Raw genomic sequence first — 17,859 nt, 5'->3', positions numbered from 1 at the left:
TAGAGGAACCAACGCCTTTCTCTGGTTCTCCTGGGTCATCCCCACCCGCCACTGCTGTATTCTAGAAAGGCCACGTTGGGCAACGTGAGCCCAGGATGGTTAAACAGTGGCACTCATGCCTGAACCCTCCCCTCCAGTGCCCATGGCAGGCATTGATAATGGATCACAGATTACAGTGTTCTGGATCAGTCTCCTTCAGTTCTCTGCACAGCTGATGGATTGTTAGTTCACAAAATGAACCAGTTCGTTATCCCTTGACTGGCCTAGGCCTTACTTGTTAGCCTGAGATGTTGTTACCCAGGCCTGCTGGCTTCAAGGCTTGTGCAAGGGCCCATGGTTGTCCCTGTTATTTAGGCAGAAGGCAGATGGGAAGAGCGTCTGTGTTCCAAATGCCCCGGCCGTGTGGGAGGATCCTTTCACTGCTGGTGAATCCACTCGTGCCAGCACCCTCTGGAAAAACTAATGTCCCTGAGCCCAGCCAGCCAGGCCGCCAATAGCGTGGGGCCAGGGCACGGCAGGAGGGGCGGAGGACGGAGGGCAGAGCTGCAGGTGGGCGCGGTGGCCCTGCTTCCCTCTCTCCTGCCTGCCCCCTCACCCTGCGGCTGGCTCCCTGGAGAACAGATCCTGACTGCCCCGCTCTTCCGTGCGCGCCCTGGGCGGGGCCTGGGCGGGGCCTGGGCGGGGCCTCGGTCTGCAGTAGGTCTGTGTCCCCGCCTCACCTCACTGGCTCCGCAGCCCTTCTCCCAGCAGGCAGGGAGAGCTCTGGGGAGTGGGGGCGCGGGCTCTCCTGCTCGCAGCCCCTTCGTGACTGCCCTCTGCGCCTGGCATGGGCCTCAGGGCTCCGGGCCCACCAGGCACCGCCGCTCCTGCTGGCTGCCACCCAGGCCAGGCTCCCCCCCCTCAGAGCCTTCTTCCTTGCTGTTCCCGCTGCTGTTCCCTCAGCGTGGCTCATTCGTCACACCTGGGCAGACGTTGGCCCCTCTTGTTCCCTGCTGACTTTAGACCCCTGCTACTCAGGGCTAAGGCGTGATCTTGCGATCTGTCCCTGCCTGCAGCGTGTGCGAGCAGAGTCTAGACTTGAACTCGGGCCCCAGGGCTAGTCAGGTCCCAGGTCAGAGAAGAGCGATGGCAGGCCAGGCGCCCAGCGCCCTGGCGCTTACGGTCCTGGGCCGCTGGAACTGCTGTCTGCGGCTGGCAGGCGCCTGGAGGCCTCAGGAGGTGGTGCCACTGTGGGGCGCAGCCACGGGCGCGCTGAACCCCGGCCTTGTTCCTGCTGCCCGAGCCCCGCTCCTCATAACCAGGGATCAGGAAGCACAGCAGGCGGGGAAAGAGGCAGCAGCAGGCCCCAGGTCCCTGAAGGTGACATGGACATCACTGTCACCTGGGAAGCCAGGAGGGTGTCATCGTGACAGAGGGCACACCTAGTTCCATGATGGAAAAATGCAGGAGGCAAAGATGAGGCAGAGGAAGGCCGGGGCCGGGGCCACGTGTCGGTGGCCGATCACGGGTATGTTTTTCCCTCCTCTATTTTCCAAATTCTCTTGTTTTATTATTTTTATAAAAACCAAATATCCCGGCAGTATTGTAACAAAAACAGTGGGTAGGAGCAGGAGGGATTCTGCCGCCTGCACAGAGCCAGCTGGACTGTCCCACGCAGACTGGGTGGCGGGCAGCCTCCCTGGTCACCCCCTGCTGTCCTGTGGACAGCACTCTGCCCATGTTTAGTGTGAGTCGCAGGGGTGACCCTGTTTTACAGATGAAGAAATGGAGGCTCAGAGAAGTAGAGACACCTGCCCAGGTCACACAGCTCTGGGTGTGTGTAGTATGGGTCTGGCTCATTCCTCCTAACGGCCCAGGCTACGGGGCTCGGACCTGCTGACTTCTTGCTCTGAGGCCCTGGAGGGAGGGCCAGGAAGGAGGGTCTTCCTTCCCCGTGCGTTTTGGGCCTCCTCCCGGGAGCTTTGGGAGGCTGCGGCTGCGACCTCCCAGCCTGGGGTGTGCTTCCTTGTTCCCAGTTCTGCACAGAGAGCGGCTGCTGCCTCCTTGCCAGGGGAGCAGGTTCTGTGGCAACGGAAGGGGAATTCCCAAGTCCTAGCAGGCCGGTGGGCGAGGCTGAGACCCAGGCAGCGTCCAGCTGTCCTCGGGCCCGGGGCACCGCCGGCCGCTCGGGAGCCGGCCCGCGGGTGGCGAGCACGCATTCTGTCCCACCCATGTGCCTGGCCAGTTCCAGTTGCCTGGCATCCAGGGCTTGGAGGCTCCCGGGGCGTGGGCACTGGCCGGCACTGGCCTGCCCGCGTGGCGCGTGGCTGCAGGCCATGCGGGTGCTGAGGGAAGGGGCAGGTTTCTTTGGGGCCCTTCCCTTTTGGAGGGAGGCGGAGGTGGGCTGGAGTGATCTGCTTCCCACACCCTCAGCTGGTCCCCCAGAGCTGGTGCCCACACCCAGGGGCCACACGGGCATCTGGGAGGCCGGCACTCGGGTGCACGGCCCACCTCTGAGGCTTGGTCCCCTAGCTTTTCCTCCAGTTCCCCAGAGGGTCTCTGACCCAAAGAGCTCAGCCCCTGTCCGTGAACAAGGCGGGTGGGATGTGGCCTCTCCACACACCCTGCGGCCATTATGGGGGCCAAGGGCAGCACCCGGCACCATTGGCACTTCCCTGGACTAGGAGGGTGGGTATTAGGAAGAGCCCCTGGGACCAGGGGCGGGGCCTCTGGGGTGCGCGAGGGCCTCCTGCTGCCCCTGGCCCCTCGGCAGTGGTGTGGGGAGGTCCTGGGCCCAGGGGGGCAGCTCCGTCCTGGTTGTGGTACCGGTTTGGCTCCCCATTGTCCAGGCTCACTCGGGCCCTCAAGGCGGGTGCTGACTTGGTCTGCACTTCACAGACGAGGACACTGAGGCTCGGGGAGAGGGTCACCTGCCAGGGTTGCACAAGGTCAAGCGTGAGTCAGGATCCAGCCAGGTTTGCTGGGAAGTCGAGCCCTTCTTTCTTAGTTTTTTTAAAAGTGAAACTCCTCTTTGATGTCATGGATGCCTCCACGCTCCGCTCCGTGCAGCCTGTGAACCGGGCAGCATGGGCTGAGCGGCCTTGATGGTGTCGGTGACGATGACCAAGAGACACCTCAGCACACCCGACCACGGCGTGGTGGGACCCCAGGGCCGCCCGCCCTCTGGCGCCTGGAGATTCCGGGGCTGAGTCTGGAGGCCGCGGCCTGACCCCCGACCCTGCTGGTGGCATGTCGGTCATCTCTGCCCCTCTGCCAGGCTGATCTGAGGCAGAGTGATGTGAGGACGCCCGTCCCCGGGTGCTGAGGGGGCGTGGCCCCGGGGCTGACTGCGGGGAGCCAGCAGGGTGGGCGGCCCGTCCTCTCCCTCCAGCTCCGTCTCTGAGTCTGGGCTCCATCCCAGCCACCCCACTTGCTGGCCTCGGGACTCTGTTCAGCATTAACCAAGGGTCCTGGAGGAGGTCCCGCAGCTTTGGGGGTGCTCCCGATGGCGCCTGCCTCCACGGAGGGGAGGGCGCTCGGCCGCACCGCAGCTCCCTCGGGCAGCCCTCTGTGTAAGGGCCGGAGCTGCCCTGGGGAGGCGCGCGGAGCCCGTGCGTCCTCAGTGGGACCCAGTCTGCAGTGGCCAGGGAGGCCCCGTGGCCGAGGGAGGGGCAGGAGTCAGGCGGCGAGGAGGAGGGGCCGAGCAGATCGCTGCGAGGCCCCGAGCCCCGGGCACCTGACCTCCTTCAGCCTCGGTTTCCACATCACACAGGGGCACCATTGTCCTCTCCCCGGGTTGGTTGGGACCATCTGTCCAGATCCCGCCTGGACAGCACAGAGCAGAGCACCGGGTCCAGCAGGGGCTGTGACTCCCAGGCAGGCCACTGTGGCAGGTCCCTGCAAGGGGGGTTCCCGGAGGCCACCTAGTCCAGGGGCTCTAAACCGAGTGGCGCCGCCCCCGGGGGGCGCGTGGCGTCTGCCGTCTCCAGCACCCAGGGGGCTCCCGCGGGAGAGATGAGGAACCCGCGCCGGGCGGACACCAGGAAGCGGGCGCCGTGGGGAGGGCTCTGCGCAGGGCCACGCGCAGCACGCAGGTTAGGGCCAGGCGAGCCACGTGTCTGGGCACCCGGCAGCTGCTGGCGGCAGGAGAGGGGAGGCCGGGACCTGCCAGGACCTGGCGCAGGCTGGGTGGGGCTGGCGCAGGCACGTCCCGGCCGTGCTGGACAAGTTCCTGGGCCTGGTCCTCCGCAGGGGGCGGCTGCTCCCTGGGTGCCCGCGGTGGGAGGGGCAGGCGTGGGCTTGGGGGCCCCGCTCAGTCGCCCAGTGACACGTGGGCTGTACCTCCAGTTCAGAGGCTGGCGTGAAGTCCTGGCTCAGAGCTGAGACCATTTGCAGGGTGAATCAGAGGCTGGGGCAACCAGGCTGGCTGGGAAGCTCCGTGCCACCCCCACCTTCAGAGGACGAACAGGTTACATAATATTTGGTAGCTGCCGCTTTCCCCCTGCATTTCCCTGGGGGCGGTTCAGCCTGGCATACAGGGGGGCACCATGAGGTGGGGAGACTGGGAGGCAGGAGCCCTGGGTCTGAGCCCTGTTTTTGCTAACTTGCTGTGTGACCTTGGACCAGTCTCTCTCCCTCTCTGGGCCCTCAGAGCCCTATCAATACCCAGAAATGGTCTAACCATCCTCACAGAGCTCTTAAATTCTGGCTAGGGTTTCTTGAGGATCCAGTTCCACTGGGCTCAGGAAAAAGCAGCAGGACACCCGACTCCTGCCCCCTCTGCCCCTGCCTGGCAGTTCGTGTATGCGTTTATTCAACTTCGCTGACAGACATTTACTGGGCCCGCGCTATGCGCCGGGCTGTGGGTGCGGCAGCTGGGGTGCACCATGCCAGGGAGCCGGCACTGAAGTGGAGGTTATCGCCTGGAGGCAAAAATGATCCGGAGTCGTCCAGCCCTGCTGAGGATGGGCCCGGGACCTGGGGGCAGAGGAGACCCTTGGCCTCAGGTCCGCCACTTCCTGCAGGGAGCATTTCCTGAGCGGGGCCCTGGCGCCTGGGGAATGGCCAGCGGGGGTTCTCGCGGTGCTGGCGAGGACCGTCCCATCGGGGAGACGGGATGCGGAGGCAGCGGGTGGGCGGGAGGTTCAGGGTGAGAGCTCACCAGAGGAGAGCGGGCGGGGGCTTCCTGCCCAGCAGGACACAGCCTCGGGTCCTCCCTGGGACATCAGCGGACCCCACTGGGATCTCCGCACTGCAGGGCCTGCTGAAGAGGGGCTGCGAGGCCGGACAAAGCGTGGCGTGGTGTTGGGTGGCAAGGTCAGGACGAGCGGTGGGCAGCCACCCTCCGTGGGCACTGCTCTGTGGGCCGGCTCTCGGAGACCCCTGCTCGCGGGGCGGGCCCAGTGCAGCCTCTGCAGTGCAGCAGACGGGCCCGAGGGCTCCCTCCCAGGCTGGTGCCCACCGCCAGCCTGGCAGCTGCTCCCGCTGAGGCTGCCGCTCTGGGGGGCCCGCCCAGCCCCCATGAGCCATCTGCAGGGAGCCGCCTCTGGGCGCCTTTTGTCTCTTCTCCATTGTTTGGAGGAACTGGAGGGGACCAGCCCTCCGCATGGAGAGGCCGCCTCCGCCTCGGTGGGTCATTAGGTCCTGCACCAGGCATGTCCCACCCCCACCCAGGGGCCCATCCTGACTTGGGGACCTGGGGTGGAGGACCAGCTCTTTAAACTGTCTGCCTCTGGCCTGGGAAGGAAGCTGGGAGAGAGCAAGGGAGCGAGCTGGGCCCGCCTGTCCCTCCGTGACGGGAAGGCTCGAGCTGCACTGCCCGCCGTCAGCGTCACCGACTGCCCTGCCTGCTTTCTCGTGGGTTCGCTGTGACAGCAGGGCACAGGGGTGCAGAGCAGCCCCAGGGGCTGGCAGAGGCCAGCAGACTCCAGGGCCCCACAGGATGGGGTGCAGGGGTGCCCGCTGGGCCTGGTCACCAGCTGCCCGGCGGGGCAGGGGACAGGAGCAGCAGGCCCAGCTGGGGGGCAGACGCAGGCTGAGTCCGGGTGCTGCTTCCCCGAGCGCTCCGAGCTCGACGCCTTCGTGTGCAGTGGGGTCACTGGGCCTTCTACTGTGAGCAGAGCGGGGGCACCAGGGCCCGACTCGGGGCTCAGCACGGACTGCGCTGGGCTGCTCGCGGAAGGCCGAGGGCGGCCCCCAGACCTGCCTTCCTGAGGGACCCGAGGCTCCCCCTTGGAACCTCACAATGGCTGTGGGCCCTGCTGCGACGGCCACGAGCACATTCCAGTTCAGCTCCAGGAAGGAGGTGCCGCCCGCGCCCCCTCCCTGGCTCTGGCTGCCTCCGTCCTGGGCCCCGCCCAGCAGGCATGGCCGAAGCAGGAGTCCAAGAGCCCCGTCTCGGACTCCGGCCACCATCGTTCAGGCCTTGGAACTCCCAGGCTCCCACCTCCAGGTGCCCTGCGGTCATCCCCTCAGGCCCTGGGTTCAGTGTCCCTCCTGGTCCCTTAGATGCGCTCCAGCAGGGAGGGGACCATGGCTTCTCCACCCCTGGGTGCCCATCCCAGCGCCCCAGGAGGCTCATGCTGCTCCCAGGATCCTCCTTCCGGGGCGGCGGGCACGGTGGGGCTGAGGGTCAGCAGCCTGGCTCCTGTGAGCCCGGCCTTTCCAGAGCCCCCATCCAGCCCCTCAGCTCAGTCTGGGCTGTGTGGGCTCGGATGGCAGATGCCCTCTCTGAGCTGTGAACGAGCTTCCTCGCGGTACCCCACGCGGGGGCTTACGGGGTTCGTGGGTTGTTGACTGGACCCGACCGGGTGGAGGTCATAGCCGGTGCTGACAGCTCGTCCCCCTGACTTCCTGCCGTGGTAGGAACTGTCCTCGGAGGAGCACACGTCCCCCCTGGAGGGAGGTGCTGAGCGACCAGGAGCCAGTTCACAAATTGGTCTAAAACAACACACAGTGGGTTCCCAACCTCGAGGTCTCTCTGGTGACTTTCTTTCTGCCCTGCGGTGCTGGGGGTCAGGTGGTGACTGTTTTTGTAGGCGGGCTCTGGGCTTCTGGGTACCTCTTCACCTGATTCCAGCCAGGTGGGCGTGAGCCTGAGAGGGGGAGGCGTGTGCCCCTGGAGCCAGCAGAGACCTACACGGGACGTGGCCTGGGCATCTGGAGGGCCCCATGCTGGGCCCTGGGACAGGGTGGACAAGTGCACTTGGAGCAAGCCAGGGTCCCGGGTGGGGCTGTGCCCAGGGGAGCCAGCTGCTCACTCCACATGGTGGCCCTATGCTGCCAGGGGGAGAGAGGGACGAGGATGGCGGGGTGCCCTTTGTGCAGGAACGCGGCTCCTGGGGGTTTGTGGGGAGACTCCTCACAGCCCCGTGTGGGGCGAGGGGCCAGGGCTGCGAGCCATCCTCCCTTCAGTCCTGCGTTGACTTTCCCCCCTTGTGTGGATACAGCTCAGAGAGGTGAGGTCTCCTGACTGAGGCCACACAGCTGGGGGAGGCGAGGTGGAAGTGAGCCAGAGGTCAGGTCTGTGCTTGCCCGACCGTGTGGCACCGGCTCAGGGACCCAACCTTCCTGTCGGGCAGGAGCTGGTGGTGGGTAGGTGGAGCCGATGTCCCCCTGCCCTCCCACCTCTCTGCTGTCCAGGTACAAGGGCTTCATCAAGGACTGCCCCAGTGGGCAGCTGGACGCAGCCGGCTTCCAGAAGATCTACAAGCAGTTCTTCCCGTTCGGAGACCCCACCAAGTTTGCCACGTTCGTTTTCAACGTCTTCGACGAGAACAAGGTGAGGGGGCAGCCCCTCCACTGTCCCCTGCCTCCCGCTGTCCAGGTCCCTTTCCGAGAAGGGTCACACACACGTGCACAGTGTGTGCACACAGATGCAGATGACTGCCTGGTCTCATGCACGGCTGGCGTCGGGTGCTCGCGGGTCCCCACGCCCTGCTCCAGGGCACCCGGGTGGCTTCGCACTCCGGCCGTCCACGGGCTGGGAGTGGCAGCCCGGCCAGGCTCTGCCTCCTCTGGGCCTCAGTCCCGTCTGCGAAGCAAACAGGCAGCAGAACCTGCGAGGCCTTCGCTCCCCACGGCCCCCGGCTCTGCGGAGGCCGCAGCAGAGGCCCCTCGGCTCCCTTGGCCTCGCCCCGTCCGCCGCGCCCCTGTGCTGACCCGCCTGCCCTGCTTCCCTCGTCCCCTCATCCTGTGGCTTCGCTCGCCCTCTGCCTTTGGATGCCCGTTGGCCACACATGTCCCGAGCCTGCCACTTCCACCGCCACCCTCCCAGCCTGGGCGCTGACTGAGGTCACCCGCTCTCCCCCCAGGATGGGCGCATCGAGTTCTCTGAGTTCATCCAGGCGCTGTCGGTGACCTCGAGGGGGACGCTGGACGAGAAGCTGAGGTGTAAGTCCCGCCCCTCCTGCTCCAGGAGGAGCAGCCCCAGGCTCTCGCCAGACGGGGGCGCCAGACACCATGGGAGGGACCCAGATGGCTGCCCGCCTGGGAGGTCAGGGCAGGTGCCCGCGCAGGTGGGCCTCACATGGCCGCGGAGCTGGGCCAGGCTTCTGCGCGGGGCGGAGGAAGCGGCCTTACACCTGCCCTTCCAGGTCAGAGGGGGTTCCTGGAGGTGACCGTGCAGAGGAATGAGTCCAGGTGGCCGGGGCTGGTGGGATGGAGCTGGCCGGAGCTCAGGTGACCTCCAGGCAGGCAGCGCGGGGCGGCCGTGACTGTCCCTGGGCCATGGTTCTACCTACGGGTTTCATTCCTTCCCTGCTCCTCAGTCACGCAACACACACAGACTGCATGCCACCCAGTCAGACCACCTGCTGGACACGGTCCCTGCTCCCAGGACTGTCCAGATTCCAGAAATCCCCACGCTGAGGCCGGGAGGGAGGTGGGAGCCCGCAGGGGAGGAAGCCGCCTTGGGGAGCCCAGCCCAGCCGGAGCGGGCGGCTGGCAGCAGATCAGCACCTGCCAGGCCCTGTGGCCTGAGGTCCAGGAGGGCGGCAGGCCCCCGGCCCTGAGCTGGACCACGGCGAGTGTGTCCAGGGGACTCGGAGCTCCCGCACACCGCAAATCACGAGGGGCACCGGCCCCCTCAGGCCCCCTCAGCACCGGGAAGACGCCGCGGCTCCTTCGTGTGGACACAGAAGGGTCTCACTGCTGTCAAAGCTCCCCTGCCCGATTCCCCGCTACCGTGGACCACTGTGGGGCGGGGACCACACGCTGGCCTGTTGGTTGCAGGGGCCTTCAAGCTGTACGACTTGGACAACGACGGCTACATCACCAGGAACGAGATGCTGGACATCGTGGACGCCATTTACCAGATGGTGGTGAGGGCCGGCGGGGCAGGGCGGCGGTGAGGGGTGGGAGGCCGAGGTGGTCCTCAGCTGGACCCAGGCCCAGAGCACCAGGCCCACCCTGCGTGTCCTGGGGCAGGGGAACACGGTGGAGCTGCCCGAGGAGGAGAACACGCCGGAGAAGAGGGTGGACCGCATCTTCGCCATGATGGACAAGGTGAGGCTGGGGCTGGTCCTCGCCAGGGCGGGAGCCGAGTGGGCCCTGCCCCTGTGGGCAGGCAGTGGGCACCTCCGGCCCGGGCTGGCTCTGCCACTGAGCCCCTGGGGCCGGGCTCCAGACAGGTGGTCTGCCTGGCGCCCTGCCCACTGGTCAGCAGCCACCTCCATCAAATGTCCAGAGTGTTAGGCCAGTTAGCACAACATGTCCCGTTTAACAGCCCAGGTCAGAGACTTTTACTTATTTTTTTGCCCTGGGCCCCGTTGGCATTCTGGAGAAATCTCTGGACTTCTCAGAACAACAGCTCCAAGTGCACAAAATAACATCCACAGCATCAGAAAGGAAGCTCACCATTTTGGAACGCAGCTGTCCAAGTATTTTTTAGAAGGAACCGGTGACGTGGTGTCACGCGAGCTTCCTCATTAACATGTGGAGTGGGGAACGGCAGCGGCGGGGCGGGCCGGGCCGGGTGCCACCTGCGTCACCGCCGGGGGACAGCCGCTGTCCTCCAGAGGTCCGTGCAACTCGCCGGGCCTTCCCTCCGCGTCCACAGACCAGCCCGCCACGGCCCAGGTGAAGGAGCCGTCCTTTCTGTTTTGCGAATGGAACCCGAGGCCTCGCGCGGCAGAGCGGGCTCTGTGCCACCCGGCTGCACCTCAGCCGCCTCGCCTCTCTTTTTTTTTAAACTAAAATAACTTTGATTTAAATGGAAATTTGAAATCATGGTGCTGAGGAAGCTGCTTCGGGGCCCTCAGTAGAGGATGCCTCGGCCGCTGCGGCCCCACGAGGCCTCCTGCCGTACCTCCACGTCCCGGGGAAACGGCGCAGCCCTGGAGCCAGCCTTCTGGGGTGCAGACCTGACGCCCCCAGGCCCAGGGCCAGTTTCCTCACAGTCGGAGGGGTAGCGCGGCGCCCCGTCCTTAGGTGGACCAGGCAGCGTGAGCAACCTCTGGGCGCGGGAAGTGCTGCGGGCGCTGGGGTCCTTGAGCGGAGCGGCCCGGCCGGCCCCTCCCCAGGAGAGCCCCAGGTTCCTCTGTGTCTCCCTGAGCTCACTGGCCCCCCGACCCCCGTGGTCCAGCAAGCACTGCCCCCACCCCCGTGGTTTAAATGCACTTCCAGAAGTGGCCCCAGGGAAGCCGTGGGCGCTCGGCCCCCTGGGACTGGCCACCTGGCATTTAGGAGAGTCACGCAGTTTCCAAAGCGCAGAGCTGGGCACAGCTCCCCGGGCACGGCGCACCCCCCACCTGCCCCGCACGCCCTCCCCAGCCCCCAGAGAGGAGCCAGGGCCCCGAGAGGTGGGTGGCAGCCCAGGTCCCTGGCAGTGCGAGCGGGGTCGTGGGAGGCGGGCTGCCGGCTGCCGGGCGGGCCCCCCTGGCCACCTGTCTCTGCCTGCAGAACGCGGACGGGAAGCTGACGCTGCAGGAGTTCCAGGAGGGCTCCAAGGCTGACCCGTCCATCGTGCAGGCCCTGTCGCTCTACGACGGGCTGGTATAGCGCTGCGGGCCCAGCGCCGGTGAGTGGGGCTGGCGGGCTCGGTGCGCCTGGGTGCTGGGTCCGCCCGGCGGGGACTTCCGGAGGAGAGAGCTGGGCAGGCTCTGGACCACGCGACCCCTCTGCTCTTACTCCAGGGCCTCTTGTCCTGTGCTCTGGGTTGAAGCCAGGGTGCCCGGCCACGGGCCACACCCCCACGCCGATTAGGTTTCACTTTGAGACGGGGCCTCCCCAAGCTTCCCTCCAGCCTTGACCTTGCGATCCTCCTCCCTCAGCCTCCTGAGTCATTTCTATATCCCCACACTCAGCCCGCAGGTCTGCCTGAAAGTCTTTGCCTGCGTTGCAGACACCTCGCCCCCCAGGCCAGGGCCCGGTGGCTGGGGAGGGGCAGCGGCAGGCCTCAGCTCGTGCTGAGAGTGGTGTGGTGCCCGCTGCAGGGTGTCCACGCTGGCACAGGACAGCTTCCTTTTCTTGTCCTCAATCCCACTCTCCTCTTCCTGCCTCTGCCCCTGTTCTGGCCTCCATGTTGGGGTGGGGGTGAAGGACCCCAGGGCCTGTCCTTCTGTACCTGCCTTTGGTGAGCAGCTGTGCGTCCTGTTGGGGTTCCTGGCACATTTCCTCTGTGTCCTCCAAAGTGACCATGCCATGGTCACTATCATGGGTATGTCTGGAGGTCTGGTTGCCCATGCCCTTGCCCACCCTGGGCATTTTCTCTCTTTAATTTTGTCATTTTGGTGGACGTGTGGTGATGGTTGTAATTTTAATTTGCCTCTCTGACCAGCTGGGAGCTTGAACCCTGCCAGGGGCAGCATCCATGGCTACACGTTCCTGTTCAGGGCTGTGTAGGTTTCCTATTGCCTGTACTTGGTTACCACAAGGTGGCAGTTTAAAAGAACGAGCCTCAGCATAGTCCCAGCTCCAGGTCCTCCTGAGGATGCAGTCAAGCTGTCAGTGGAATGACCAACCAACCCTGTTACCCAGGACTGTCCTATGGAGCCCTCTACCCCAGGCAACCTGGGTTGATGACGGGTGGCTGGCCAGGGCGGTTTCCTGGGGGTCCTGGCAGCGTGGTGCTCTTCACGAGTGCTCAGTGGCTTGGCAGCCCTGGTGGCTCCGGTGCGGGGCTGCTGGTTCCCTCGGGGTGGGGTGGAGGCGATGCGGCCGTGGGCTTCCTGCGGCTCACGCTGGGGAGCCTTTCCGGGCTCTGCCGTGGGCACTGACGGACTCTGGTGGGAGGTCGGTGCAGGAAGTTGCCTTCCTTGAGTTCGCAAGGAGGTATTTACTGAAAATAATCCTGGGGCCACTGAATGGCATAGGTTTTTCCCTGCTTCCGCTGGCAGGCGCACATAATGTTCCCCCCGCTTTTTTTTTTTTTTTTTTTTTGCGTTGCTGGGGGTTGAACCCAGGGCCTTGTGCATGAGAGGGAAGTGCTCTACCCTCTGAGCTAGATCCCCAGCCCCAGTTTTTGCCCTTTTTTATTGTTAATGTGAAGAAATCCCAGAGCTCGGCCTCTGGATGCCAAGCCCCTTGGCCCTCGGAACAACTTCCCCGAGCCCCCGTGCACGGGGGCTGCCCTTTTGTGTATTAACAGATTTGATATGTTGGTCCTCGGCTCAGGAGGCCTACTCCTTTTTGAAGCTTCTATTGTTTGTTATTGCTGTACACAAGAAATTATTTTTTATTGAAGAGACACTAGAAAATGTACTTACAAAGAAAACCTCAATTAAAAATTAATTTTAAAAAATGGTCTCCTACGTGACCTAGACATAATCATGGGGAACGTTTCAGTGTCCAGGGTCATTTAAAAAGAATCGGATACAAAACTTAATATTCCTAACTAAGTCACATAGGAATATATAATTAACATCAATTCGTACCGTGATTTCTATCTTAGAAATGCTGAGCGTGGTGGCGCACGCCTGTAATCCCAGCTACGGCGGAGGCTGAGGCAGGAGGATTGCAAGTTCGAGGCCAGCCTCAGCAATTTAGCGAGACTCTCTCTTAAAATAAAAAATGAACACACACCCTGAGTTCAATTCCTAGTGCCGTTAAAAAGAGAGAGAAAAGCAATGTTCCCAGTGCTGCCACAGGCCCTGCCCGAGCCTGACCCACGGCCTAGGTTTCCACAGCTGCTTCTGCAAATCGCCAAGTCGCGCTGTCCTCAGGACAGAGCCTTTCGGAGTGGCGAGGGTCCTCGCATGACTCATCCGGCCTCTCCAGCTCTGCCCAGACACCGCCCTCCTCCCAGGGTGCGTTCTGTGCTCTCCGGGACGGATTCCCTCCTCAGCTCCCGGTGTGTGGTGTTCTTAGATCCACCCAGAGCCCCCCGACTTGCTCGGGGACTGAAAGCAGGCCTGTTTTCTGCATCATTAAATATTGTTGGAGATCATCTTTTTTTCTTTTATTTCTTGTGGTGCCAGGGATGGAACCCAGGGCCTCGCCTGCTAGGCAAGTGCTCTGCCGCTGAGCCGCTTCTCCAGCCTAAGACCGTCTTTTTTTAAGCATGCAGGTATCTATGGGTCCAGTGTGACCTTTGCACACGGCACACAGGGTGCGGTCACCGGCTCAGGGCTCGGTCGGCTCGCCCGTCCCCGGACTCTCTTCGTGTCAGGAACACTGAACTCTCCCTTACTGGCTGCTTTTAAATACATCACAAAGCGTCCTTAGCCAGAGTCGCGCGGCCGTGCTCTAGAGCACCCGAGGCTCCCCTGCCCTCTTCCGCCACCCCTCCTCCCGGCACCCTCCCAGCCACCGTGCTCTCTGCTGCTGTGAGATCAGCATTTTTAAGTCCTCTGTGGTGCTGGGGATGGGGCCCAGGGCCTCGCACATGCCAGGAGCGTGCTCACCACTGAGCACCCCCAGCTTAGAAGGTCAACCTTTCAGCTTCCACACAGAATCAAGGACATGCGGGCTGGGGCTCAGTCGTTAGGGTGCTTGCCTGTCAACACAAGGCCCTGGGTTCAGTCCCTAGCACCGCAAAAAAGAGAGAGAGAGAAAAAAAAAAGAACACGTGTTGTTTGTCTTTCTCTTCCTGACTTACTTCACTATAGCATAGTATCCTCCCATTCATCCATGTTGCTGCAAATGACAGAAGTGTTTAGTTTGTGGCTGAATACTATTCCATTGTGTCTACATACCACACCTTGGCAGATTCCAAGTCTTGGTGGTCTTGAATAGTGCCATAGTCAACAGAGAAGTGCAGGAGTCTCTTCAAAATGCCAATTTTGTTTCCTTTGGCTGTACACCCAGTAGTGGAATTATAGGATCATATGGCAGTTCTAGTTTTTTTTTTTAAGGAGAAACCATCATTGTTAATAGCTGCATAGTATTCCATTTGATGACCGGGCCATACTTTAATTAGGTCCATGGGTTGTTGGAAACTCTGGGGAGGGATTAAATTTTTTTGATTATGGAAATATTCATATGAACTAGTAGAGAGAATAATGTAATTCTGTGTTCCTCATCACTCAAGTTTGGAATCACCAGTTCATGGTCAATCTTGTACCATCTCTTCTTGCTCTCATTGTCCTTCTGCCAAACACTGGATTATGCTGAAGCAAATTCAAGACTTCATAAGGAAATTCATGATTTTCTTTTTTTTTTTGGTACCAGAGATTGAGCCCAGGGGTTCCAGCTGCTTGCTTCTTTTTCTTTATTTATTCCTTTTTCAGAATGAGTTCTTTCTAGAGGTGACCAGTGAAGTTTCATTAAAAAAAAAAAAAAACTACCATCATGAATGCGTGGATTTAAATGCATTGGCTGAGCTTCCTGTTTGTGGTTTTAAGCAGCTGACACAGTAAATCCACTGCTGAATCTCCTTTGACATGAGTCATATCTCAGTCAAAGCTTCTTAAGCTGCAAGGGACAGAGACTGCCGTAAGCTGTCGCAGGAAGAGTAGCGCAGATCATGGAGGCAGAGGAAGCCCCAGCCTGCAGGGAGCAGAAGGCGAGTGGACACAGGCTCTCCCCCTGGACTCCCGCTCTGTCCCCTCCCCTCCCATGAGCTTCCGTGTCCTCCCTTCCTTTCTATTTGGCCCGTGGTGGCCTCCCTGCTGTCAGCCCCCTGGGTCTCCCTGCTTCATTCCAGAGCTTGAGGGGCCTGGTAATGTCTTCCAAGACTCCCACACGAATCAGGAAATCGGCTCCCCTGGGGTCAGCCGCCTGCAGCTGTCCATCAGGTGGGAGCAGGGACAGCAGATTCAGCCTGACTGCAGATCCAGCCACAGGAAAGGTCTGTGGACACACTCGGGCACACAGACCTGACCACAGGCCATGTGCTCTAAGAAAGTCATTCAGTGAGTGACACTCAGTGCTGTGAAACTCACCTTTTTTTTGGTACCAGGAATTGAACCCCAGGTGCTTATCCCCTGAGCCACATCCCCAGCCTATTTTATATTTTGTTTAGAGACATGGTCTTGCTTAGAGCCTCGCTAAGTTGCTGAGGCTGGCTTTGAACTTGTGATCCTCCTGCCTCAGCCTCCCGAGCCCCTGAGATCAAAGTCACCGTTTTAAAGTGGGTGATGTTGGGGACCTTCACCACGTTCCAGTTACCTCCGCTAGCCGGGCGGGGAAGGTTGGCATTGCTGAAGATAAAACTGCCTTCCCAGTAAGCACTTTGTCCCCACTTCCCTCCCCTGCCCCACCCCCCAGGCACACCAGGCTGCTTTGTGTCTCTGGATTTACCGTTTCTGCGTGTTTCATAGAAAAAGAATCACGTGACAGGTGGCCTTGTGGCCTGGCCTCTCTTGCTTAGCGTGTTTTCAGGGTTCGTCCACGTGGCTGCCGGGCCAGTGCTTCAGTCCTCCTTGTGGCTGGCCGGGCCCCTTGGGTGGCTCCGCCCCACGTGTTGATGGATGTCCGCCCGCCCGTGCGCAGCTGCTGTGAACGCCCTGGTTCCTCTGGGTGGCCGCCTGGGGGCGGAGTCCTGGGTCTGGTGGGGCTCTCCCCGCGCCCTTTCCCACCGCCTCCCGCCCCCACTGCTGCTCACCCTGCGGGTCCTTTCCTCCCTCCCTCCCTGCCCTCCTCTTCCTAATGACGGGGCGGAGCGTCTTTCCCTGCGCCCTAGCGCCCTTGGCCATCCGCTCTTGCTTGGGCGCCTTCCGATCTGTTCAGCCTCCTGTTACTGGGCACTTAAGCTGCCCCTCTTCTTGCCCCCTTTTCTTTTTGCTGTCACAGACGGTACCTGGCGAGCTCCCTACTTATTTACAGGGATCCGGTGGGCGCGCCAGAGGGCACGGCCAGAATGCCACCTGGCCCTCCCGCGGGCCAGCCAGCCCGTGACCTGCTTCCCTGTGTCTTCCAGATGCCTGGGATCCACTCTCCTTCGGGCGCGAGGCCTGCCCGGCCCGACTCCTCCCCTGTGCCCACCGCCTTCCTCTCCACCCACGCAGCCGGCTGCCCTTGAACTTGAGGCCAAGGCCCTCCTCGCCCGCCCCGCACCCACCTGCCGCCTGAAGCCACCGGCTCCAATCGCCAACAACCTCTGCTTGTCCTAAAACAAAACAAAACAAAATGAGGAAGGAAGGGAAACGTCTCTAGCCCTCTGCAAAACCACGGACTGCGCTGCGGGCGGCCTCGCGGCTGCGCCTCTTCTCCTGCGTCTGTGCTTTGTTTGTTTCTTTCAAACGGACATTTTAAAAGAAAAAACCACTACCTTCGGTTCCAGAAGATACTGACCGCTGGGGAGCAGGCCCGGGGCGCAGGGGACTCTGCTCTGCCTGGTCCCTGGGCGGCAGGCGGGGGCTGGCGGGCGCCTGCTCCAGATCCTGGTCCTGCCCTGTCCTTGGGCGGCAGGCGCTCCGTGTGGCCGTGTGGCTGGATGGTTCCTGAGGACGACGGTTGTTTTTTGTGATAACAGTATTGTGCTTCTCGTGGGGAGAGTGAGGTTTTTATATTCCTAGATAGTCGATACCTTTTATTTATTGGTCGTAACGTTGCTGCTGCCTCCCGCGTCCCGGGCTCCCGGGTCGCGGGACCTGTTTACACGTGCCCGCCCTCACCCGCCCGCCCGCTCGCTTGGGAGGATGTGGCCTGCAGCGGCCCAGAAGCCAAAAAAAATCTTTTTTTTTTTTTTTTTTTTTTTTTTTTTTTTTTTTTAAGATACCGTGCTTGCCGTTTGGAGCAGGAAGGGTGGAAATTCCTAACGGCCCGTGGACTGTTGTCCTTTCAGCCCGACGGCTCCTCCTTGTGCCCTGCCGCCTCTCCACCCCTCTTTTGCCCTCTGGGTCCATAGCGATTTTTTGAGGACTGATGGGGGACATTTTTTGGCTTTTCAATCCTTTTTGCGTGTGTGTGCGCGCGTGTGTTGGCAGCAGCTGGAAATGGAGAGCCTTGTGGAGAGTGGGACCCACCAGGAGAGGGGCCAGCACAGGCCGAGGGTGGGAGGGGCCACCTCCGCGCCGGGCGGGGCCTCCCCGTCTCCGCCCACCTTCCTCGCTTCCTGCCCCAGGGGACCACATGGCACTCTTCCCTGCCACTCTGCTCAGACACTGGGCGCGGGCCCAGGCCATCTAGGACGCAGCCCTGTTCCCCAGAACGTGCCCTCCTCACGGGGAGGCTCTGGAAAGAGCAGCCTCCAGGCCGCGGAGGGCCAGGCCCCCGGGAGAGCTCCTGCTGCTTTGCAAGGTGTGCACCGTCCGCTCTCCTGGAGCGGGCGGAACCGGCCGTGGTTCTGCTCTGAATCACCCTTGGCTTCCCCCTCACTCCCAGGGGGCTGGAGTCTCCCCGCTGATGACCCTCGGCAGCGGCCTTCACAGAGGATGATGCCCTCCTCAAGGGGCAGCTTCGCTGTGGGCCGCGTGCCCATTCCTGCTGGCTCAGCGCTCACGCGGCCTCAGGGAGCCCCTCCCGCCTGGGCAGACCCCTGGGCTGCACTCTGGCCCCGCC

General features: G+C 62.3%; 1 protein-coding gene and 1 long non-coding RNA gene across 2 annotated transcripts in view; one reads left to right on the top strand and one right to left on the bottom strand.

The window, feature by feature from the left end:
* Ncs1 (neuronal calcium sensor 1) overlaps positions 1-17,064 on the top strand; it is a 36,792-nt gene extending 19,728 nt beyond the window's left edge. The window contains exons 3-8 of the mRNA XM_047524427.1: positions 7,621-7,759; positions 8,292-8,370; positions 9,211-9,299; positions 9,406-9,483; positions 10,879-10,996; positions 16,277-17,064. Coding sequence (XP_047380383.1) covers positions 7,621-7,759; positions 8,292-8,370; positions 9,211-9,299; positions 9,406-9,483; positions 10,879-10,977 — 484 coding nt within the window. The 3' untranslated portion in view covers positions 10,978-10,996; positions 16,277-17,064. The remainder of the gene's footprint in view (positions 1-7,620; positions 7,760-8,291; positions 8,371-9,210; positions 9,300-9,405; positions 9,484-10,878; positions 10,997-16,276) is intronic.
* On the bottom strand, positions 14,509-15,951 carry LOC124964327 (uncharacterized). Its single transcript, XR_007104924.1, has 2 exons — positions 15,658-15,951; positions 14,509-14,829 (listed from the first exon to the last, which is right to left on the bottom strand). It is a non-coding gene; the product is annotated as an uncharacterized LOC124964327 (long non-coding RNA).
* Positions 17,065-17,859: the final 795 nt, after the last annotated feature.

The sequence above is a fragment of the Sciurus carolinensis genome, chromosome 14, assembly GCF_902686445.1.
Source record: "Sciurus carolinensis chromosome 14, mSciCar1.2, whole genome shotgun sequence".
NCBI lineage: Eukaryota > Metazoa > Chordata > Mammalia > Rodentia > Sciuridae > Sciurus > Sciurus carolinensis.
Note: the sequence above shows the minus strand (reverse complement) of the source record. Positions and strands in the feature narration are given on the sequence as shown.